We start from the raw sequence: 26,858 nt of genomic DNA, 5'->3' as shown, positions 1-26,858 counted from the left end.
TCGATATACGCGAGGAGCGCCAGCGTCACCTCTTCTTGGTTTTACGGATCCAGTTTCGATACCGACCAGTTTCGATATCGACTTCGACGAAGTCGAAGCGAAAACACGGACATTTGGAATGCGGCGGTTCGGAAAGCGACGTTGGTATTCTCGGCGAGACTCCGCGGCATTACCATTGCAAAACCCATAAACAAACATAATATCTGCATATTCAGCGTTAGTAAACGTGACCATAGCGCAGAAACCAATAGAATACCTTCTTTGAAAACACGAGAAAAATAAACTCGAAACTCGTAATTTAACTACTTTCCACAACAATTATTGCTGTCAGACTATCTACACATCAAATGTTTAACAATAAAATTAAAAAAACAAATTGTTGCTATAGTACTTAAATACCATAGAAGTAAATACCACTTGGCATTTTTCAAGTGCGTTCTTACTATTAATAATAAAAATACAAAATTCTGTTAAAATTTTTGGTAGCATTTATAGCCTATGAGTTAGCTTAGATAATAAGAAAGTTTTACGTAAATTTTGAAGAATGTAGCATATTTTTTTTTCAAAAAATATCCACTAGAAAGTGTAGTATTTTATTTAAGAAAAAAAAAATTACACTTTGCATCGAGAATTTACCTATGGTTACAACTATTTGCGGGACTTTTGCCATTACAAACGTAACACTATTGTGTTGAGCATGTATTTTGCCTAAAAAGTTAAAAAAATATACAGCGGATATTCTGGAAACTGCCTTTTAAACCACTAAGGTCTACATTTTGAAGAAAAACAGAAAAATTTAAATATGTCGAAAACTATCAACTTTTACATAATACATATTAGGGTTCAATTTACTTCTTACCCCCTCCCCTATCACATCTCTAAAGGAATGTATCGAATTACCAGTAACCCTGTATATTCCAAATGTTTTGGGGTAGTAGGCGGTGAAAAGATGGCGCTGTGTATGATGTAGTAGGCTATTACTACTCGTGTTTCGAAACATTCAATTAAAATCACTTTATTAACGATTTAAAAACTTTATTCATATATGTAGGTAAGTCACGTCATATGTTAATTAACTAAACAAATTAGTTAAAAAGTACTTACTAGAAACCCAAAAAAAAACTAATTTAGATTATAGATAATGTTCAAACAAATTACCATAGATAAAACCTTTTAATTGTCGAATTTAAAACACTGTAATGCTGTCGAACATTTGAAGAACTATTCTACTCAGCTGATCCTTAGCTTCAAAAACACGGCGGTAAACAGAATTTTAGCCTTATTCCCCGAGAAAAAATCAAACGGAGTTAGGTCCGCCAGATGAGGAGGCCACGGAACTGTTGAATGTGTACCTATCTATTTTCCCGGAAATATGTTCGATAGATACTCGCACACGATAGGGCATTATGTGCGGGCAAACCATCCTGCTGAAACCAATAGCAACTACAGTTATGTGTCCCTAGTCAAATATGAATAACAAATAGATATCTGTATGGTCTAACAATTAACGTCCATGCAAGGGTATCTTAATGGTTTTGCTCATGACTGGCAGCAGGCCACTTAGTCTGAATGCTCAGGTCAGCGAGATGCCAGGCTTTAAAACATCTAAGAGGATAATTGAAGCAGTAGATAGCATCCAGTTGTGGCACTATCGAAGGAGAGGAATGCAGATTCTGGCAGCTAGATGTTTCAAGGGTTGAGTTGATGATAAGGTGGAAGATGGTGGTGAAAAGAAGCAGAAAAAGCCAGTCCAAAACTGGAGAGAATTTTTTTATCTTATTGTTATTGTTCTATATTCTGTATTATTTAGATACCAAAGATAGTTTCCTTACAGAGAAGTATTTATATATCATATAGTTTAGTACATATTAAACATCATATTAGTGATTACTCCACATACAAAATTGTACAATTTTCATTTTACGAGAAATAGAGAACATATATATACAAATTTTTATAGGATACACAAGGTTAAGTGTTGGGTTTCCTTCTATGTTCCCAAACTCTATAATGCTCTCCCTGCTACCATTAAACTGTTACCTACCAAGTGTTTCTAAACTTTGTAAGCGGCAAATTCTCCAAGAATTCATCCAAATCGTCTTCCAATAAGTTTTGATAATGCTCTGAGGTAACTCACATATTAAAACCAAAACGCTGCAAATGTAGCTATTCGGTATACTCGAAGATTAATGATAATAAAATTTTCTCATCGCACGCACTCGCATTTCACCTCCTACTACACCAAACAATTTTTTTAAACACCGTCCTTGCCACAGGTACCCCAAACCACTTGTAGCAATATCTGTGAATCTTTTATTATGAACTTCTCCAAAAAAAATATACCGCTTTAAGCTAGGCACACCTGGTCAATATCAAAAATAAGAATAAAAGCAATATTAGAGTAATGCGATGCCACCCTATAACCCAATCCGCCTAGTGAGCGGACTTTCGACACTCACTCGTTTGAAGATTAGTACTACCTGAAAATCATATGAATTTGTTAATAGCGGCGAGTGGCTACTCCTAGGACTTGTTGATCCATGTATGTATTTCGTTATCGTAGACTCTTAGACGAAAATTACACTCATCCATCCAACCCCTCCATCTATCGAAAAGCAACATGGAAAACCACCCGTCAAGTTTTCATTGTTGATTGACAGAAACAATACAAATTCTTGACGTTTAAAAAATATATCTGATTTGCCAGTAGTAACTCCTAACAACACCCTTTATTTAAATATTATGTCAGTTTCACAATCTTATTATGTCAAATATTTTTTTAAGAAAGAAATATGTCGCGCTTTAGAACAGAATCCATAAAATTAATAATAATTACTATAATTTTTTTGTTTATATAAGAAATTTGTTAATATAAATTTTTTTTAATCGTTATTTCAATAATTTTCTCCCTAAATTACACTCATGCCTAAAAATGTTAAAATAATTTTGCATTCAAGCGCCTCCTCCTTCGGAGTCGGACTATTTCGCTAAAATATGAAAATGAACTCATATTGTTTTCAAAAAATATGCTTTCAATCAAAATTATCGAAAATTTTTAAAGACTTGTGTAATTACTTCCGAAAAGAACATGCAAAAATGTCCCACTTTCCTAGTGTAAGAATTTCTTAAGATATTTCTACTTTTGTACAGAAAAAAATCTCAATTTTCGAATTTCTTTTAAGATACGTAACACATAATAAGAAAAGCAATTAAAGATGTTGAGTGAGTTCTTAAATGTTGTATGTATGTATACATGTGCGGTCAATAAAACAACACTCCAAATAAAAACAAACACTATGATATAATTTTGCAAAATTTTACCCCAATAAACTCACCAGCTTTCGCTCCATTTTGTTGATGAACAGCTTGAGCTTGTGAGTTTGCTAAACGATCCAAAAACCAAATTGATTTTAGCAAAGAGACAGTGAAAAGCGGGAGTTTTTGGTGATTTTTTTTTCTTAAAACGAATTTATGGTAAAATGTTCACGCATACTCACTATTTTCTAAAAGTTCCTCGTGCCTGAGCGGCTTCGATAACGATTTTCGTTTCGACGGTGAATGTTTTAGAGCTGCAACAAAATATAAAATTTTTATTTACGTTAAGTCGAAACTGATACAGGTAGGAAAATATTGGAACCCATTGTGGCACCAATATTTTAGTACCACAAGCTAAAAATCATAAAACTGCACTATAAGTAAGAAATGTTGTCGCATTGAAAAACAATAGAAGCGCAAATTAAATAGTTTTACATAGGGGGGGAGGGCCAACACATTTAGCTAAACAGTAAACACAAATCAAGAAAATTACCTTGGCCGTTGTCATTGAACAGTTCGTATAAGCAATTAACAACAATAAAAGAATCTGAAGCGTTTTGGAGGGGGAAGGGGATAAAAGCCTTGAATACATTCGGTTGAGTTAATTGTGTAAATATACGACAAGGTTATGTTTTTGTTTCATTGAGCACAACACGGATTAAAAACAGTTGCTCTATTATTAGAGGCTAATTGATTAATCCTGATAAACCAGCCTCTCCATCAATTATATGAAAATATTTAGCACATATTATAATAAAATGAACTTTTATGTATAAACTTCTCAAAAAAGGACGACTCAAAATAAAAATAAAGTAAGAAAAACTAAACAAATTTAAATTATCTTGAGTGGATCTCATAAAAACTATGAGGGTAAGAAAGAAAGGTATATAATCAACTATAATATATGCACAAAAAAAAAACGTTTGAATGAAAAAAAAACGTGTTTAAACTTTATATACAGTGTGACCCATTTGTTTTCGGGTCACCCCGATAAAAAGTTTATTTTTGGTGCGATTTTGCTCGGGTTTTTTTTAAATGTTAGGTCCAGAACAAATAAAAATTCTGCCATGCAAATTCCAAGGCCTACTAATGTCAGTTTTTAAGGGCCAAATTTTAAGAAACCATGCTAGGCATTTTTTTAGCAAAAAATTGTGCACACCACTGGATTCGGCATCCCCCAAAACGGCCTTATACCAAATTTCACCAAAAAATATTAAATAATAACAATTTTATGATAAAAAAAAAAGAAATGCGCTTTACTTCTAAATTGTCTCTAAAAATGATTGAAATATTGAACTCTATTGTGTCTAAAAATGATTGAAATATTGAATTGTCACATTTGACATCTAAATGTCAAATGTGGTAATAGAACGTGTTTAGATAGTATTAGTAATCATGGAACATTTAAATTTAAGTGAAAAAATTGAAATTGTTCGTCTTGTTGGTGGTAACACGCGTTCGATGAGAGAAGCTGCCAGAGAATTTAATATTAGGCATCCTGATAGACCAGTAAGTCTAAGTACTGTGCAACGTGTTAATAACATTTTCAATGAAACAGGATCTGTTTCGAAAAATCTACTTAAAAATAGGGTAATTCTGCAGTTTAGCGGCTTTTGTCAAAACTAACGAAAAATGGTCGGGTTTTTTGCAAGTGGGTAGATTTTGATATATATTTTTCACAAAGAGTGGCGGAAAGCCAAATTTTATCACGAAGAGGGTGTTATCACTAGGCTTGAGCTAAGTCGTGAATTTGAATTCACTGGTATAACTGTTAACGCGATTTTCTATTCACTGTGAATATAACCTGTGAACGTGAATTCACGATTGAGCGCCGGTTGGCGAGTTTGCTTATCGTTTAGTTTAATACCATGGCAGTGAATTCGCATAATAATAAGAGAAGTATTACTATTCTGTGTTTATTGTGTTAAGGATAGTTCCTACCCAGATACAAATATTAAGGGTATATTTAGGGTACAAATATTAAAAGTAAATAAAAATTAAAGAAAATATCATTGACAATAACAACAATGATTCATTGTTGTCGTATTTGGAAAAATATATATTTTCATAGACATTTTTAAAGCTAATATCACGATGTCCTAATAAAAAATAATTGTCTTTAAAAGTTTAAAATAATGATAAAAACAAACATCTTTAATACTCGACCTTCCTCAGAAATACATTAATTAAGATATTCTATCATAATAAAAATGCAGTAAAAAAAACTAAATAAGCATGTACAATAAAAATAATTTATAAAAAATAATTCTTCTCTCGTTTTACCCCACAAACGAGAGAGACGGATAGACGATGGCAGTGAGATAGTCTGTTTAACGACGGCCAATCACTGATAAATGAATTACTTCTTTCGGCTAATTTCAACGCGCATTCGTTTATCTTTATGTGAACGCGCCTTTCTCATTCACATTTTGACATTTCACAGTTTATTTGCAAGTTGTCATTAAGTCGTGAATGTGATTTTTTATTCACAGTGAATGATTCACAGGTAGTGAAATTTTGCTCAACCCTAGTTATCACGCACTAAATCACTCACATATAGGACGCGATTAATCATTAGAATAACCTTGTATACCATTAGTTTTGTCAACAAATAGGTGACAACTGAGTTTAGGTTAGGTGTGGTGTTGCCAGTTTTGTTGCGTTTTGTCACTCTGCAGCTGAAGACTTGTCTCCAGTCTGGCTTTCTCTAAAGTGGAGAATTCACTCTGTATTTTTTTAGTCATTCATTATCATAACATATAAAACATGATGAATGAAACTAGTGTATAATCATAAAATTATAAACTAGTTTAATAACACATCACTTAAAATGTCAATTACATGTAATAAACACAAATTTGTTTGAATTGAAAATTTATTTTTAGAAGTACATCATTTTTAAAATTTCTTTTTTTTAAGTTCTATCAAAATTCACATACTTGCGGCGAATTATATCGTATCATTCCGCCACTTTTAATTTTTTTTGGGTAAAATTAGGCCATTTAAAAAAAATTGTAAAAATACGCAAAATTTGATGAGCGGTGCTTGAGCAATTTAAGAACCAACACCCAACGGGGAGCGTAAGCTCCCCGTTTGGTGTTGATGAACTCTTGGGTGTTAATGAACCTCCCAAGGTTGGTTTGGTTTGGATTGGGTTGGATTGAGTTGGGTTGGGTTGGTTTTAAAAATTAGGCTATTTAAAAAAGAAAACCGGTGAAAATATCCCAAATTTGACAAAAGCCGCTAAACTGCGAAATCATATTATTTTTAATTCGGACCAAAATCTAGTCTTCGGTATGTTTGTTGCACGAAAATAACAGATTTAGTTACAAGAAAAGGTAAAAACAGTTTTTGTGAATTTATTTTACGCATAATACCTATCACCCTCACGTGACTAAAAAATATAGAGTGAATTCTCCACTTTAGAGAAGGCACTCATGAGTCAGCCACACTGGGGACAAGGCTGAACCTGCAGAGTGACAAAACGCAGTAGACGACAGAACTGGCAACACCACACCTAACCTCACCTTAGTTGTAACCTATTTGTTGTCAAAACTAATCGAATACAGGGTTATTCTAATGACGTTATTCTATTCATGTCCCATAGTGAGCTAAACTGCAGAATTATCAAAAATAGACATAATGGACGGCGTGGGCTCAGAAGAAATGAAAATTACATTTTGGATTATTTTAACGGCAATCCTCGAAGTAGTGTCAGAACGGCTAGTTTGATCCTTAACATCCCCAGAGAAAATATAAGAAGATGTTTGCAAAAAAATAACATAAAAGCATTTAAGCCAAAATTTTTGCACACCTTAGAGGATGGTGACCAGGCAAGAAGATTAGAATTTTGCTATTGGCTTCAGGGAGAATATTTAAACAACAGAACCTTTCTAGATGAAATCCTTTTTAGCGATGAAGCCACTTTTACCACAAATGGCTTACTTAGTCTCCAGTCAAAATTGCCGCCACTGGTCCGCGCAGAATCCAGAATTTATAATAAATGCAAGGAGACAGTATTCGCAAAAAATGAACGTTTGGTGTGGAGTACTAAGCGACAAAATTATTGGCCCTTTTTTCTTTAATGGTAATTTGAATACAATTGAATTTTTGAATCTTCTTGAGAATGAATTTTCGAACGCATTAGAAGATTTACCCTTAAGATATCACCTTAATCTGAAGTTTCAATTAGATGGTTGTCCTGTCCATAATGCTCGTTTAGTAAGAGAGTGGTTAAATCAATATTTTGAAAACTGTTGGATAGGACGAAACAGTCCTTTCGTTGAGTGGCCACCGAGATCCCCTGACTTAACGCCACTCGATTTTTTTCTCTGGGGCTTACTTAAAGAAAAAGTGTACAAATCAAGACCTCAAAATTTAGAAGATCTACAAGTCAGAATAATCCAGGTTTGTTCAGAAATTACTCCAGAGCAAGTCCGTAAAGTTATTTTAAATGTAGGCAAAAGGAATGTAAAATGCATAGAAAACAATGGTGGATTAGTAGAAATTTCAAAAATTTTGTAGCGGTTAATTTTTAATTTTTTTGTTTGTTGTTTTTATTTTATTTGTATTTAGTTTGGAATTGTTATTTGCTTGTATTATCTTTGTTCAATTTGTTTTTTTCATGGCTATCTACACATTTTTAAATGTAAATAAATGCATAATTTCCCTTTTTATTTTTTGTTATAAAATTGTTATTACTTAATATTTTTTGGTGAAATTTGGTATAAGGCCGTTTTGGGGGATGCCGAATCCAGTGGTGTGCACAATTTTTTGCTAAAAAAATGCCTAGCATGGTTTCTTAAAATTGGGCCCGTAAAAACTGACATTAGTAGGCCTTGGAATTTGCATGGCACAATTTTTTTTTGTTATAATGATGCAGTTTTTATGGACCTAACATTTAAAAAAAACTCGAGCAAAATCGCACCAAAAATAAACTTTTTATCAAGGTGACCCGAAAACAAATGGGTCACACTGTATATAGGTACTACTCAATATAAAAATGAAGTAAATAAAAAGGTATTAAGTTTAGGAAAAATTTTGATTAGCTTTTTATAGAGTATTAAATTGTGTACTTGTATTAATAAGAACTTTATAAGTAGCAAGAGAGAAAGGCATATAATAAACAATAATAATAAAATATTAGATACATTTATTATAAGAAAACAATTATGTCTTCACGAGAAAATGTTGATGGCGACTAACCAAAACCTGAAATTTTTCATTGGGGTAAAAATTGCGTCATTTATTTTGAAACGGTTTGTACTTTTTTAAAATGTATATTCGTATTAGAACTACTCAATATATGTTTTGCAGCCCAATTAATTATTAAAATAATTGGATTTTTGTTAGTGATGCATAGTCCTAGAAACGTATAAGTTGATTTCAGTACAATTTTATTAAAGATTTGTACAAATATTTATTTACAAAAATTGTACCAAAAGGTCTTCCCTTATGCGTGGTTAAAAAACTCCTTAGTAAACCACACATAAGGAACATTTTTGTACCTTCTTTTAATAAATATTTGCACAAACTTTTATAAGATAGTACTGGACTGAAGTTATGCGTGGCCAGAAACAACGCATCCCTAAGAATTTTTTTATCATTAACACTTTTTTACTATAACTCTTATATTCAAACATGGACACTAAAGAAGTTTTTAGTTTCCTCTGACCACGTATAAGGGACATTTTTGTACAATTTTTTAAATAAACTTTTATAGAATGTACTGGGATCAACTTATGCGTGACAAGAGGCTATGCATCGCTAAAAATTTTTAATTATTCAACTCTTATATTCCTTCAGATAATTTCTTAGTAATGCGTATTTTCTGACCACGCATATAAGATATTTTTGAATAATTTTTTAAAATAAATATTTGTATAAAATTTTGTAAAAGATTGTACTAGAATCACTCGAAAAATTCACCCATTTTCCCAAAAATGCTGATAACCTAATATATAAATTTTTTTATATATGTGTATGTTATGGTCTGATGATGCTCTAGTCGGGCGAAACATGTAACCGAGTAATCCGAAAAAATATATTGAGCAGTTTTATGCTCAATATATTTTTTATATTTTATTTAAGTATGAATAAAAAAAAATACTAATTTCATAGCCTCTGTACAATGGAAAATTTCAAATCCGAAGTTTCGTTTTTTTTTAAATTCATCATCATCGACTACTTCTTTATTGTGCACTTCTGGCCACGCATAATAAGTTGATTCCAGCACAATTTTATAAGAAATTGGTACAAATATTTAATTTTAAAAAATCGGTGACCACGCCTAATTATAGTATAAAGTGACGAAATGCTTGTACAATTATTTATTTAAAAAAAAAATGAAGACCAAACAAACATATTTTAATCATTTGTGAGCCCATTTTATAGCGCTGCTAAATTTCGCTTGATTATTCCCATAAAATGTCAAGCTAAAGCAGGTTTCTATGTTGACTGCAATCAAAAATTGCAGCTGTAATTTATTATACAAATAAATCCTTGTATAATTTTTTTCTCAAAAACATACCCTTGTCGTGCCTGCGCCAATACCTTATTTGCACTCCTTAAAACCAAAATAAAAATAACAAAAACAATAAAAAAAAAAAAAAGAAGCAAATGAATAAACAGGAACGTGTGTGATCAACTTTACCTATGTAGCTCGTAACCAGTGTGCGGAATTTGCGATGGTTGCCCTTAATTTCAGGCATGTCCACTACAACGAAGCATTGAGAAAACACACACATTGATAAATTAACTACCCATGTAGCACATCATAATATTTATATATAAACTACTAGTTTTACATAAAAAACATTTAAAGAAGGGCATAGGTAGGGAGGAAGAGGCTTATTACTCTTTTTGAACAGAATGCGATGTGAAAAAAGTATCCGTACCTTCGCAGGGTGTCCAAAGTTAAATGTAAATATGGTTTGTACAGAGAAAGTATTTTCACTAACATATTTTTTAATTAAGGTACCACCACGCACCAAAGTTATGGAATTAAATAGTCCGAGAACGGTTACATGTTTTCCTCAAAAAGTTGAGCATTATCGGACCTGAGCATCAGGTCCGATGATGCTCAACTCTTTAAAGGAAACATGTAACCGTTTTGTATTTTGAAACACAGCATGTACCGTAGTTTTATTATATGACTCTTGAGACCGAGACTTTGATTTTCGCCTATTTAAAATAAATATTTTAATTAAAACTGATATTATTTTAAGGTTTTCTATCTGCCATTTAGGTTTTCGCTTTCGAAACTTGACCACTCTGTATACTAAAAGAAGATAGGTTTTATTTAAGGAAAAAGTGCGTCCTATAACCAATGGGTGGTCAAATGTAAATAGGGATTTCGTGGTGATGAAGATTCAGGATGATCAGCCCAAGTAACAATTTAGGTTCTAAAAAGGTTATAAATAACTCCTAGAACCTGTTTAAGAAAAATGATTGATTATGCCATTAAGCACAAACAACGTTATTTATTAGCCCGCATAACCTCCTGTAGTAAAAAAAGGCCCAGCCCTAAAGAGGTTGTCGTTGCCAATAGGCCCTGGCCAATTTGAAACCAGATCGCATATCACAGAACCTATGTTATTAATAATAGAAATAACCTTTATCAAACCCGAAGATGCCTAAAAGTAACCTGTGTAGAACCTGAAAGCTTTTACGCCTACCTGTTTACAACCCTTTAGCAAAGTCCTTTTAGACTTTTAGGTGGTTATATAGTTTGGCCTGTTCGCCGGCTTTTGGCATTTCAGATACATATTAAAGTATTAAAATTTTGCCATTTAGTTTTAAATATGATATTTCAGAGGTACCAAAGTATAAAAATCTGACCTTTTAGTTTTAAATATGATACAGCCAGGGTAAAAATAAGACAACGCCAAAATAAAAAGCAATGGCGACATTTTCAGTAAGTATGACTTTATTTTAGAAAAAAATATATTTCACTGGAATAGATGACCGATTTTCATTGCGCACACCAGTTTCTTGAAAAAGTTGGGTGTAATTTAACTGTAAAACACGCGCGCCTTTGATATCTTGCAAATTAAACATTATTCAGTGCCAATAAAAAAAAAACAAAAAATTATATATTTTTATTTCTGAGATGCTTTAGTGATAATATGTACTTAAATGCTCCAGTGTCTTTATATATTATCTAAATTGTTTACATATTACATTATTTTTGCCTGTATTTGAATAGCTTATAAAAATGGAAGAATTACATTTTTTCTTCAAAATGGACGCCTAGCAGGGTATGCTTTTAAGCTGCTATAATAACTTAAGTAAGTATCAAAAGCTATGTCGTAGGACAAAAGGCTTAAAAAAATGCCAGTGGGTTTTAAAAAAAAGCTAAAACAGGGCTAACTAGCATCTTTCAAGACTTATAGGCCACTTTTAATAACCAATTAGCTGGCAAAGTCTGGGCGAATTTCAATAAATTGCTTTTAGGCATTTAGTGGGATCTATTAGCATTATTTATTACTACGCGGGATTTCTTGAGTCTTCTTTATTGCAATTCAGTTTGCGTTTGGTTTTGGTGGTTCCAGTTACTGTGAAAATAAAAGTGTGTTTTTTAATCGTTCAAATTGCATACAGGGCTGTATTTAGGTACATAAAAAGGTAAGTTCATTTTAGTTCATATAATAAAGATAGGCAAAGCGATTTTGATAAAGATAAATACAGATTGTTGCAAGTTTAGAGGTTATGAGTACCAAATCATTTTTCTCGTAACACACCCATGCAATATTTCAATTCAAAGTATATTAGCACCACGAAAAAATTGAAGAAATATAATGATTGTAAGATTATATGTATTTCCAATAAATTAATAAGATGTGAATCCCCGAAAATCAACACTGTCAGATGTTATTTGCTGCCAACAATCAACGACAACCAACCTAATGCGAGGCGATCCGGTGTTGCCATGTCTTGTTGCTAAACCTCCCCCGTATTTTTATTTAAAATTTTTAAAAGATCTTTAATGGCAACGTGTCTAAGTTATATTTCAGTGCCCAATCTTTTAAATCTTGACTAAAATCAAATTTCTTAAAGTCATCAATTTCATCATCTTCATTCCAATCCATTGATGAACTTGGTTGTTCTGAAGCCAGTTTTTCTGTTAAGCCACTGGTACTGGCATCGTGAATATCTGATTCTAGAGGATCAGGTTCAATGCCAAGACCGCCATCAGTTAAATTACGAGAATTATCTTCTTCCGGTATATCTATTGCAAACTAATTTTTTTTTACGTTATAATCTACCAAAATTGTCAATATTTTATTTGTCATATTTACCTGACCAGTTGTAATTCGTTGGAAATTTCGCTTCACTTTTCTTTTAAAGTTACCACTTCTTACAATTTTGTGTCAAGACATCCCTGTATTCTAAGAATAAATGACGTAGGATTTAATAGTCGCGACCGTCCCCAAACTGTGTTTTATTGTGACTAGTTGGTTAAACCTTATCCCAAAAAAGTTATCTTATTATCCATATGACTTTTAGCAAGTCCTTTAGGTGTTAAAAAATGCTATATTTTCCGGAATAGGCCGTATAAAGTGCCAAATAGTTAGGCAATTGATTCAAGACCATATGGTTCTGAATAGGTAATTTTAATGCTAAAATCGTTCTATATTGGAATTTTGATTGCCAAATTAATGCTGAAATATAACCTCTCCAAAACCTTATTATCTCAAAACCATCAAGCCCTCGTTTATGGCCATAACAACGTTATTGTTGACACTTGACTAGAACTAATTAGATTTTTAATTTGCCTAAGGTTCCTAGTTCCTATTAGCACAAAATTTAACCTAAATAGTTCCATCAAGCAAGCCAATGACTATTGCAGAACCTTGGTGCGGCTAAAAGGCAACTTTAAAAACCAACTGCTTGAGAAAATGTTACTTGGGCAGAGGATGTTTTGCAGATGCCATCTACATTTTAAAATATATATGCACACATCAAAATGGTCTAAGGAATACTTAGAAAAATGGTTTTTTTCGCCTTATAAATTTTTATATATTTATATTTTCATACGGAATAGATACTACCTTTAATATTAAGATACCAACGAAGTAAAATAAATATTTACAAAAAATCATGCCAGAACAGCGTTTGTTACTTGCACATTTTGTCGAAATAACGCAGATTATAATTTTTAAATTCTAACGCAATATCGCATTTTCTGTGGTTCCAACCGAACAATTGTGATTTAGTTTTTATTCAATAAAAATGGAAAGACGACATTTAACTCGAGAGGAAATGCTAAGAGCAGTCGGAATGCTTGAGGCAGGAACAAGTCAAAGAGACGTTGCAAGAGCTTTGGATACATCTCCCAGTGTAATTAACCGTTTGTGGACAAGATATAGAGAGACAAATGATGTTAGAGAACGACATCAAGGCCCGTCGCGAGTTACCACACCTGCCCAAGACCGTTTTATAACTTTGCAAGCTCAAAGAAAACCCACGGTAACAGCCTCTGTTTTGGTTCAGCAGCTCTCACGAGTGCATAACGTCGAGGTTTCAGGTCAAACTATTAGAAACCGTTTGCATGAGAGAGGACTTCATGCCAGAAGACCCCTAAGGGTTCCTCGGTTAACTTTAGGAAATCGAGGTGCAAGATTAACGTGGTGCCAAGAACATGTTAATTGGAATCAAGAAAGATGGGCCACAGTTCTTTTTACGGATGAGTCTCGATTTTCATTTTATCCTGATTCTGGTAGAATTCGTGTCTGGAGAGACGAAGGAAATGAAAGTCGTTTGCGTCATGCCCGGGAAGTAGTAAGGCAACGTGGTGGATCACTAATGTTTTGGGGTGGCATTAGACTTGACGGAAAAATGAACCTCATTTTTGTGGAAAATACAATGACTGGAATAAGTTATAGGGATAATATACTACTGCCTGTAATTGTTCCATTTTTACGCGAAATGGGCCCAAATTCGTTGTTGGAATGATATGTTGGAAAAAGACACTTTATCGCTATTCTTTCCCATTCTTATAACCCATCCCTATTAGCGGTGTGGAACTGTCAGCGGCCGCGTCGAAAGTCATCGAGTGACAGTGTATCATCGCGGTCGGTGCTTCCCTGATGTATTGGTTTTTTTGTTGACCGATCCGCGTTTATGTTATTGTAAAATACAGTCCATTTTTTATTGGTTGTCAAAATTTATACGTAGTAAAGGATATGTTATAATTTATTGGTGGTTTAATTTGCCTTTACTAAAACTAAAAACTTACGTAATCAGGAATCTCCTGTACATTCGTTGTTGCAACAAGATAATGCCCCACCACATCGAGCACGGCTTGTACGAATCGCTATTGAGGAAAATCAAATTAATCTTCTACCCTGGCCCTCTACCTCACCGGACCTTAATCCAATTGAGCATGTTTAAGATTGGTTAAAAAGGCAACTGCTTCAACGATTTGACTTTTTTCAAAGCCCTCTGGAGCTTCGTCTTGCTGTGACACATGTTTGGGAGGATTCGCCCCAAGAATTAATTAATAATTTAATTTTAAGTATGCCTAGGCAATGCCAAAGTGTTATTAATAATAGAGGTGGACCATCTGGCTACTAGTTTAATTTGTATTTGGTAAATTTTTATTTTTATAATTTTTTTTAATAAACGGTAATAAATGGGATTTTGTTATTTATTTTTATTTGGGCCCTAAATTATAATCTACAAAAAAAAGTTAATAATTATATTGTTATTTTATTCGAATCATTTAAAAAAATTGCAATAATTAACTTTTTTCTTCAATCTTCTCAAAAATATTAACATATTTGTATGTGTTCCCTAGACCATTTTGATGTGTATATGTATGTATCTACAGAATGATCACAATTATTTCAAGGGGAAGATTTACAACACATTTTTTATGAGCTTCAAAAAGTTACAATATAGTAATGGAACGCCACCGATAGAATGAATATCAGGATATTTTACTCAAAATATATCACAAAAATAAAAAAAAACTTATTTTTGAGTATTGAACTAAATTATAGTTTATGTTAATAATATAAATATGCAATTACAAAATTCTTTTGCAAATTTATTTGCCGACGAAACCTTCTAGCTGGGAACATTTTTCGGGATGTGATACAATGAGACTAGAACTAAATATAATTTATGATTGGCTTGGTAAAAACTTAAATAAAACAAAGAGTATGATTTTAGGTTCAACCACAAATGGTAAATGATTTGCTGAATCAAATTGTGAATAAACGGAACTAAAATTTAAAGTGAAAATATTTTTGGCCGCAGATTTTGTAATTGGATTGATCATAATGTATGCTTTTAATGTATTTTCGTTATAGAGTCCGTTTAATAAATTGAAATTAAAAAAATATTGCACAATATACATCCTGCTAAAAATCTCTCATATTTGGAAAAATAAACGAAAATAATTCAAAAATATTTCAAGGGGCACCCTGTATATAGCTACTTTTTTCACCGTATTAATGACAAATAGCTTACATATTAATATAAAAAAAAGACTAGCAAGGAGCCACGTATCTTTAGGAGGACGGAGTAATAACATTTTAAAATATAAAACATCGAAGAACAACTTTTCCATCTACTTGAATACTGAATTTAAAGTAGTGACAAGAAAAGTAAAAAAAACTCTCTTGGCATCACTTTAAAAAAAAAAGGAGGGGGACAATAATAAGACATGGTTCTCTTAAAATCGCGACTTAATAAAAAATGATTTAATACTTACGAGAGGGAATCTTCTTAAACACCTTTTCGGCCATGAATTTTTGAAAACGATGAGCATAAAAACTTGGTCTGTGAACCGAAACGGTGTCCTAAAAACGACCATATGAACAAATCTATTCCCCATAAAGTGGCCAACTTACCCCATCGTGGATCATAGACTTCCAAGTATGCTCCAACTTTTTCTTTAGCCGGTAACTTTGTAAAATATCGATAATACCTATAAATAAAAGCAGTCTCTCTCCTTTATCGTTTCTTGCTGGTATTCCTCCCGGTCTATAAAGAGTAAAATATAGTGAAATCCAGATTCTACTTTTATTAATTATGTTTATATCGTAACCAAGGATGGACTCAACATGTTGGCTTAATGGAAAAGCATACACACATATAAACTATCCACACATTTATTCACACCCAAAATAAATAAAATACAACAATTATAAGTTGTAGAGGAAATTTAAATAAAAATTTATATTTGTCAGACATTGAATATGTCTATATTCGCTGTAAGTATTCCTCGCTGTTTTGATGTTTCTGACGAGCCTCTTTGTACCGCCCAATCAATCGTTCGTTAAGCTCAGAAGATTTTTAACCACGAAACAAAAAAGCCTCCAAGTGGGCCTAGAAGCAACCCCAACGTGTTCGCTTATAACAGCTTTTATTTCCAAGACAATCCTCCAACCCAACCCAGTTACATGAAAATTACAAAAAAATTGGACTATCTACGGGAAAATCATCAAAACAAACAAGAACAAAAACTGTTGCCAAATATTCCAAAACAGACTGTTGTTATTATGGACAACGCTCCCTATCACTCTGTATTAGCAAGTAAAGTTCCCACAAAATCCCCGACAAAAGGTGCAATAGTAAATTGACTTGAAGACAACAAAATTAAATTTAACGAATCAAAAAGAAAATTTGAGCTTTACGATTTATTATGAGGCACATAAGCCTAATACAACAAATAAAAATGATAAAATAGACAACTTATTGAACATGGACATGTTCCACTAAATTCCACCATCCTTCATGTGCGAGTTAAACCCTATAGAATTATCTAAATAGATCTAGAATTATATTAATTATTAAGCGATATATAAGAATTCATATTACTGGTGATTTAACAGCTACCAAATTATTAGATTTACTATATAAGAGTATCGAATCTGTCAGTTCCAATTGGAAGAATTCCAAGTCACACATGTTACAGATATAGAGAATAAGTGATGGGGCACGAGTCTACTACTGTCTAGTTTCTTGTCTTTCCCAATGTCTTTCGCTCCAATATATCTTTTGCAAAAGAACTCGCCTTTTCTCACTTTCCCAACAGTCTCTCCTACTCACTTATTCATTATCACGATTTTCAAGTCTCTTAAAAGTTACTTCTTTTCAATCCAAATCACCATTTTCTCAAGAATCTTTCGGCACTTCTTTAAGCAGGTGTACATTCAATCTTTGTCTACCTTCTTCAATTTCATGTATCCCCTGCTAAAGAACTGAAGTCTTTTTAAGCTCCTAAGAGCCTCTCCTTCTCAATTATTTATTGCCATAAGTCTTCTGATCTCTGAAGAGTCACTTATTCTCAAAAATGTGTATATTCTTTTATAGAAACCATCCTTGAAACAGCTAAGCTTCTCTTCATTTTCCCATCTCTCATGTTTTTTCATTGCTATCAATGGGAACAAATAATAAGTTTTTCCATTCTCACAGAAGTCCTTGCTAAAGAAGATATTCTGTGTAAAACTTCTGGAATGCATTTATCTCTGCCTGTAGATTCTTTTGTTATTCTTCAGACCGGAACATCATATACTCAAGAAACAACATTATCATCCATTCAATTAAAGGCATCATTTGAAGCATTCAATTTATATATGTTATCATTGTTTTTTCATTTTAACTTCTCGTACCCTTCTTTATTGTCATTTGTGTTTTAAGAGTTGCTTCTTCCCAATACCATCTTCTCATTTCTTTTGCTCCAACATATCCTTTGAAAAATAAACTGGCTTCTTCTCTTTATATCTAGCAAGAATCTCTGATAAATAGTATTCAATTTATTTTTATTTAAGATAGGAAACCCTAATACAAAAGAAACAAATTAAATTCATTACATTTAAAAACGTAATTTTAGCAAAATTATTTTAAATAATGCTTCAAGCATTAAAGTTTATATTACAATAAAATAATAATAAATAAAAAAGAAAACAAGACCAAAATCAGAACAAAAAATCACACAATAAACTACATATCGATACAAGAATTTGAAGTGTTTTGTTAGGTTTCATATTTATACAACAGTCTAATTCATTTAGTATTGTTTAAAGTTTGCAAAGACTTTTAATGTTATTAGGCAATTCATTTACGTGTAAGCTTTTAAAAAATAATGTTTTCATAGTAGATGCTTACCTCGTTCTAACTATATGATCATTATTTTTAATTCTTGTAAAGTAATTATGAATCTCATTTCGAAGGGTGACGAATTCATTAAAATATTCAGGAAACAAGAAAAAATTGAATTCTAATTGAAATTCTACATGCATATATAATACTTGTATTACGTAATACTTGAATTTTTGTAATTTCTATGCATAGGTATTGTCAGAGGGTAAATATTTCTAGTATTATATGAAACTTCCCAAGTAAAACATGTCTTAGAATGGCGGGTGGTCCAGTTTTGATAACCTTATAATTATATTATTAAAATATACATACCAACTTTTCTTCTATTGCTCATATTTAAAATTGAGTATTTCTAAAGGGTATGTTAGATGAATACCTCATTCAGTTATTTTGTACTAAAAAAATAAAAATACACACCTATTGAAGCAATAATCTAGCTAGCAAGTATCTTGCCATTTTGAAATCTATATTAGATACGCCAACAGTTGTGTTTGAATTTAGTTTTGTAATTTATCGAAATGTTATTTAGGGTTACATAAAAAAAATTGTTAAGAAATTCGAAACTTTTTAAAAGTACTCAACATAGATTTCTTTAGATTTTTTTTTGAATCCCTGAGCACCTGGTCTATTGCCCTTTATCGGCTTATCGTTGACTGTTGGGACACCCTGTATACATCTTACCATGCCAGTTGCTGAGGTTTATTTTTAAATGCTAAGATATCAGTATTGTCTTAATGGGGATATTTTATAGTTTTAATATATGGCTTGCATTTAAGCATATTTAGATATCTTAAATTATGATCAGTGACGCAAAAGAGTCGCCATATTTGAACAGCTCTTATTTATTGATGACGTTCGAAAGTTTTCAAAAAGCTTTTAAGTTTTTGACTTCAACTTAGTTGTCTTAAAAGATCTATGTTTATAAATTTTAAATATATCGTCCCTACAATGTCCAACTATCGAATGTGAAAAAAGGGTTTTTTAAATTCGATACATTGCTGTTATACTAGACGTAATACGTCTTGTGGCAAATTATTGAATCCGTAGCTCCTTTAGAACGCGTTTTAGAAGTAGCGAATATATATGTATTTCTATATTTTACAGAATCAAAGTATCGAATATTCACATTCGTTTTTTTGTACCGAGATTACATAAAACTTGTTATATTTGTAAATCTACACACTATCGAATATGACACATTTGTTAGTTAGACAGTGCATATATCAAAAAATCTTCAAAATCTTGAATATCATAGTATTGAATGTGCCATATTCGATAGTTGAATATGGGAAAAATCATGTAGGGTTTGCAATTAATACAAAGCATAATATCGAATGTGGCACATTCTATAGTTACGCTTTGGAGAAAATGCAAATTCTTTGAAATTAACGGATGTCATTTTATACAATATTTCATATTCGATAGTTGGAGTTCGTAAGTATTAGCAGAGTATACGAAAGTGGCTTCATTAATTTATCGAATGTGCCACATTTCTTATTTTGAAATTGTTTATATTTTCTGAGTTGGCGCTGAATCCGCAGCTAGTTTAGTTGGCACTGGTCCAGGGAACCACGAGTGGCTATACTTAGATTTTCTTTAGCACGTGTTGTTTGCCGCCTTTATTGCAGAAAAAATGTCAAAACACTAAGAACTAAGAAAAAAAAGCTAAGAAAAAGCAAAAAAATGAAATGAAATGGAACCAGTTATTGACGATCATTTTACTTTCATTGATATTGTATGGTTTCAATATAAAAGAATGAAAACAAACACATTTTAATGAAACAAAACTATAACGAGGACTTTTTAAAATTAGTGGCTACAAAAAAAAGAGGATATTTTCAAACAACTCCTTCTACTCCTTATAATAATAGACTTCCCATAACCGATGTAAAAAAAATAGATCTTTTGTCAATATGCTCACAAAATTAGATCCCAAAACCCTACCACCAATACTACTACTCCCTACCAACATCAACCGAAGTAAGGGACTGTCTACCAGAGCCAGATGCTAATGAAGATTAAGATGAGCCCGAAGAGATTTAAAAAATATTTCTAATTGTAATTTAATGTCATGTTTAAATTTCCCTGAGAATGATGATTCTTCTATCATTTAATTCCACTTAACCATATTTTTATTTTGTTCTTGGTTTTGTTTTCTAATGTGTTTTAGTGCTTATAATAAATAATTTATATGTCAATTTTTGTTTTATTACTTGACTTTTATTAAAAACAAAAAAATTAAATTTTTATAACACAAACAATCGAATATGTCACATTCGATTCTTTGAAGTAAAATTTTTGACAAAGCCGTAAATTGGTACAAATTTTTAATAAGATGCAAAGTGACGAAAATAGATTTTTAGCCTATAATAAGAAAAAAAAACTATAGGTGTTATCTCTATCACAAAAAGAATGAAAAACTGCATAGCAGTAATATAAAAAAAACAAGTTGGCATATGCGATAATTTTTAAATGACAATTAAATATGTTTTTTAGCTCTCCTGAAAAGTAGGCATTTCCACATTCGACATTTGGTCATTGTAGGGACGATATAAGATATTAAAATTTTTAAACATTAAACACAAAAAATATTACACTGTCATAAAATAGTACTGACATACTTAATATAACCTCCAAAAAAATCAAGAAAGCTAGATGTATTAGTTGTAAGAGGTTTATATAAGTTTGTAACAAGTATCTAAATTAAATTTAAAACTAAAATATTCAAAGTCTTCTGTGGCGTTTGTCAAATATCACTAATGTATATTTTTTTATATAAATACCAAGGCATGAAAAAACACACCTGTTTCGATTTCTTCTTATAAATTAATATCCAGGAATATTAAAAAGCAAGGTATCATCCTGTGAAGTGACCCCAAGTATTTCAAAAAATACATCCAGTATTCTCAAAGAGACTTTAATAATATGTAACAAAGAGAAAAATAAACTCAAAGTCTCACAAATGTAGCGTCTATTAACGCGTTAATAAACATAGAAAAAGAAACGCGTAATCTAACTAATAGACGCTACATTTGTGAGATTTTGACTTTGGGTTTGTTTTCCTCTTTGCTACAACCCCAAGCATGTCAAAATTAAAATCAGATACCTAATTTATGAATTCGTCAATATAAAATCCCGTTTTAATAACGCATTTGATGATTGAACATTCTCTTGAACTTGACTAACACACGCCCAAACTGCCTGCGTCTGCTAAAGAACCAATGATCGAATACTTCAGTACAATAATAACAGAATTAAAATCACGTGATTTTTTTGTGACTGGACCTCGACTCAAAAGGAACATGAAAAAGTAAATTCAAAAAAAAATTCGTTATGTCTGTCTTGTGACAGTGACAAGATATAAAAATCAATGAACTTTCCTGGCTTACAGCCATGTTGCTCAGGCAGGACAAATCAAATTCCAATCACATATTACTAGTGATGTAACCAAAAAAAAACAGAACGTTTTTTTTTTTAAAAAAAAAACGTTTTTTATTGTAAAAAAAACGAAGCCTTCGGTTTTTTTTGTTTTAATTGTTTTTTTTTAAATCTGGGTTTTTATGTCGGAACTGTTTACTTATTGCCAAAAATATTATAAAAGGTAGGTATAATATCTAGTTTCTTTGTTTCTTAAATAATTTATTTAAACAAACAACCTATTATTAATTAAAAACATTTATTTTTATTCAAAGCCTTTAAATGAATCATCACTGGATTCGCTATCCATATCTTCAAGCTCTGAAGGTTCACCCTCTTCATTATTTATTTCTGAATCCGACTCTGCCTCAGAACTGGATATGATCATTGCTTCTGGTTCAGAAACTACTGCAGGATTGATTGTTAAGCTAGAGCCAGCAGTAGGCTCTGAACTGGATGATTCCTCAAGTTGACTCATTAATTTTAGGTTATGCGCTACATATACGATTTTTGAGGCTCTGTTGTTGGTGAGCCTATTTCAATGCAATTCAGGACACCCTGTATATTTTCTTTATTATAATTTATATTCTTTCTTGAGTTTTCAGAGTTTTAATACTAACTAAGTAACTAATACATACCTTTTGCCTCGATTTTTTCTTGTATTGTTTGTAATGGTCCAATTTTTTGCTGCTTTCCGTCAGTCAGCCCATATTTTAATTTAATTTCTTCTGGGCATTTTTGGCACTTTTTAATGTGCCCTACCATACGTGTCCCATTTTTAGACAATTGAAGAGCACAAAACATGCACTCTACTTGAGGAGTTTTGCTCTGAGTTTTTATCATTTTAAAGAGGGAATACACTTTACAATTTTTCCTTCCCCGGGAATCACACGAACTCGAAGACATTGTAAATATTTAATGTTTGTCAATATACAGCAGGTATCAAATAATTAAATAACATAAGACGCAGGAAAAATGCGTTTGATTGTAAACCTATTTACTAAATCAGACTTACTTAAATAAGCACGAAACGCAAACAATTTTGCAGTAAGACTGGTAAATCACAAAATAAAACCAGAACACCTGCAAAAGTAGATCGGTAATTCCCCCGGTTTTTAATTTTCAACGAAGACGAACGACGAATGACGAGCGAAATTTCGGTGATTTCCCGAAGGCAAGGCAATGATGCTAACGTTAAAGAAATAATTGGTAAGTAGGGATGTCATTTTTTGGTGAAACACCGGTTTTTTAGTAACCGGTTATTTTATTATGAAATAAAACTATCCGGTTATAACTGACATAAAACACCGGTTATTGCAAATATCCGGTTCTTAAAAAAAATATTATTTTCTCTAAGGTTTACTTGGTAATATATATGGTGATTTTTCTTTTTTTTCTCTTCTGCTCTTTTTTGTTGTGGATTAATATCCATTTCCATCAGGCACATTGTATAGTTAAGTTAAGTGTGACTTAAGCTAAGCCGAGCTTAAAGATAGAAAATTTACATTGCATTCGATACTTAACTTTTAAGTAAACTTAAAATCTGTTTGGTGAAAATGGCGAAAGGTTACGTTCAGACAGAGGCGAATGCGATTTTTTTTAGCAATTTTTTTTTAATTGGTCGGATTTGAATGGATTATAATGGAAATAGTGATATCTCGGGTCTATAACCGTATACCCGGTTATAAACAAAGTGAAAAAATAACCGGTTATAATCGGAGTTAAAAAATAATCGGTTTTAACCTTTATTATTTATTTTATTGACATCCCTTTTGGTAAGGCAGTAAAAGTTTTATTTTTAAATTTTTGCTAAAAACTACGTAAAACTGCTAGTTTTTTAATATTTTGTCAAAATAATATTGGAATGGGCGTTTTTAACCATAAACAATTTCAAAATATTAATCCTCTGCATATCACTAACGGAAGCTAATAAAAAACAATAAAAAACAAAAAAAACGCGTTTTTAATTGGTTTTTTTTAACGTTTTTTTTTTATTTAAAAAAAACGTGTTTTTTTACATCACTACATATTACTGAAAATTAAATGTGTGAATGAGTAGTTTGGTCTATCCTTGGTTATATATAAACGTAATGGTTTCTAAAAGCTTATTGTGTAAATCACTTACGGTGTATCGTCGTCCTCGTCGATCGGTTCAGACTCGGCCTGTATACTCTCCATGGCGGTAGAGTGAGCCACTAAACGCTGCCGATTAATCGATCTGCTCCTATTTAAAGCTGCCGCTCCTATCCTGTCCTCCCTCTCCCTCTCTCTCTCCTCTTGGAGGAGGAGCGAGCTCGGACCCACGTCACCGTCCTGCGGCACGTGCTCGAGGTTCGTCTGAGATTTCTTCTGCAAATTACAATTTTTAGGGAACGACGCAAGAAATGTACGTTATAATTTATACTTTTTCACTTAAAAATCGTGATTTTGCATGAATTTATATAGTTAAATAAATATAGCTTTTACTTCATAAGACCAATACAGTAAGTGATATGGAAAACGTAAGAAGAAGAGAGAAAAAATAATGAAACATACTTCGTCCCTATCAAGTCGAATCTCAAAATACTTAGTTCTGAGGAAAGTGAGTTTTAAAAAAATTATAAGTTTTAAAATTGTAGTAAAAATTAAAGATGCGTATTAATATCTTATACTCCCTACATAAAGTAGAATATGTGCTTACAAAATTTTTATTATAAGTTACAGACCTTTAACCTTTATATGTTAGGATTAAATCATCCCTTAAAAGAGATACGCATATTAGTCGTATGCTAAAATTTTGTATCTTAATGAAAATACATATTTACGCCCTATAAAAAATACAAATAATTTGCTTTAAACAACTTAAACTTTACTTATAACAAAAGGGAAAAATAATTTCAATTAAAACATATAAATGGAATACTCATTTTTAGATATAACCAATAACATAAACACTCAAGAACAAAAACTAAATTCAACTTTGTTTATGAAAATCGTATTAGGTTGACATTTAAAATTGAGTGAACTTATATTTCATGAAAAAGAAATAAATATATTACATAAAAAACTTTAATTAAACTTATTTTGCACTACCCAACTTAAACTTTATTCTTAAAAAAAAAGAAAAGTCAATGAATTTATACTCAAGAAAACGGTGGTTTTTAAAAGCTACTAAAACTTTAAAACAGACCTAAACCAAAGAAAACGTTAGGTATAGTAAGAAGTTGCTATATGGCTAATATGGTAAATTTTTAAATAAATCAGAATGTTCTTTGAGTTTTATTATTGGCGTAGAGCCACTACATAACAGCCATCAAATCTTTATATTTGTCAGATGATATTTTTGGGCCAATAGCATGGTTTAACATATTTTGTAAAGTCGAGATTTTAAGGGCTGTTCGTTTTAAAGTAATAAACCTATAATCTTCTTGCATGTGGCAAGGGGCTTCTTCGGTGCTATCTTTTTTTACCACTACTTCACGTATATTTTTCCAGTCAATATTGTTTCATACATGATCCTTTCTTACCAAAAGGAACATAAGATCATTTGTTTAAAATACCTAAAATCGTCAGATTTTAACATATGGATAATGAATGGATTCTCTTTCTAGCAAGTTTTACAATTGGAGCCAACTGGGATGGTAAAAATAAATCGCCCAATCTTTTAACACAATTATCAATTGCACTATGAGCAGAATTACCTTAATTTTGACCGTGATATGTAAAAAAATAATAGAAATAGTGTCTATATTTTTAGCCAAACTTACCACATGCAAGAACATTGATATTACTATTGAATTTTTATTTTGACCACCACAGCCCTCTGAAAATAAGTTATGTAATATTTGTAATGGCGTTGTCATCAAGAAATTTAGGTATTTAAATAAGCAAGTGGCAATTTCATTGGAACCTCGCTTACTTAAACCTTCATGCCACAAAAAACAATGGCACTCTTTAGTTTTAATGTTATATACAGTCAAGTTATAATTTGCTAATCTGCGTCGATAAAATAACTTACTCTCATTAGTGGTTGGTAAAAAAATTACTTATGCTGAAGGTCGAACACAGCGCAAACTTCTAAATGATTAGGATCACTTTTTTTGAGTTGTTTTTTTTCGCTGTTTTTTTTCTGCTGGTAGGTTTCTTAGAGTGCCAGCTTTTTGGTAGGATCACCTTTTCGATATGTGAAACACAATCCGCATTAATAATTTTTTCGATGATGGAAAAATTAACGGAGTAATTACTTAGGGTAGAGTGCATAACTAACTTGCTCAATATTGTCAATAGATAAATCACGCCATGGTTCAGTAAAGTAATTGTCATCGGGTATAACTTAACATTATTTAATTTATAAGTCTAAGGGACGTAAGTCGAAATACGCCTGTTCGTCGTATTTCAAACTTCAATATTTTCGTTTGCAGTATAAGACGTAAGTCGACTTACGCCAGTTCATAAAATCTTCAAATTTATTATTAGGAGTTACGCCCAGATCTATTTTGTTTATGTGAACACCAAGAGATACGCCAGTATGTCGTAATAAAATATATAAAAAATAGAATGTTAGAGAGGCTTATCTTAAAATTTTTATTTTTTGAGATAGCCCCTTTGACTTAATAGGGACGATTTATCAGCATTATACATATGACTTTTCAATTTAAAGCTTTTAAAATAATCAATACCATGCAAGTGGGAAAAAATACATACATAATGCTTCAAACGCAAATATTAAAGACAAATGATCAGGTCCAATCCATTCTTAGGAATTCCTGGAAGTTATATGGCGCCAAAGATAACAGAGACCCAAAATATTATTTTTAAACAAAGAAAAATTCATCTTCGTTATGTGAATAGATAATTTATTGAACAGTCTTACGCCCAGTCAACGAGGTTTCTTTTCAAACAGTGCTAGATTGTCATCAGGCATATGCAATTTGATATTAAATCTTGTGTTATATTAGTGAATGTCTCCCAAACATGAATCAATATTTCTAGTATCTAGAGGGCGAGAAGAGTGAGAATATTATATTTCTCAA

At 31.7% G+C, this 26,858-nt stretch overlaps 1 protein-coding gene across 16 annotated transcripts in view; it reads right to left on the bottom strand.

Moving 5' to 3' along the window:
- Positions 1-26,858, bottom strand: part of LOC126739503 (phosphatidylinositol 4-phosphate 5-kinase type-1 alpha) — a 115,069-nt gene that overhangs the window by 58,862 nt on the left and 29,349 nt on the right. For 8 of the 16 annotated variants that reach the window (XM_050445222.1, XM_050445223.1, XM_050445224.1 and 5 more), the window contains 6 exons: positions 23,972-24,197; positions 16,176-16,308; positions 16,037-16,124; positions 9,968-10,030; positions 3,498-3,569; positions 3,336-3,383 (listed from right to left, as the gene is read on the bottom strand). In XM_050445222.1, the coding sequence (XP_050301179.1) occupies positions 3,336-3,383; positions 3,498-3,569; positions 9,968-10,030; positions 16,037-16,124; positions 16,176-16,308; positions 23,972-24,197 (630 nt within the window). The remainder of the gene's footprint in view (positions 1-3,335; positions 3,384-3,497; positions 3,570-9,967; positions 10,031-16,036; positions 16,125-16,175; positions 16,309-23,971; positions 24,198-26,858) is intronic. The other 8 variants (XM_050445217.1, XM_050445225.1, XM_050445228.1 and 5 more) reach the window with 4 other exon arrangements.

The sequence above is a fragment of the Anthonomus grandis genome, chromosome 8, assembly GCF_022605725.1.
Source record: "Anthonomus grandis grandis chromosome 8, icAntGran1.3, whole genome shotgun sequence".
In the NCBI taxonomy this organism is placed as follows: domain Eukaryota; kingdom Metazoa; phylum Arthropoda; class Insecta; order Coleoptera; family Curculionidae; genus Anthonomus; species Anthonomus grandis.
The sequence above is the reverse complement of the archived record's forward strand: the minus strand, read 5'-3'. Positions and strand labels throughout refer to the sequence as shown.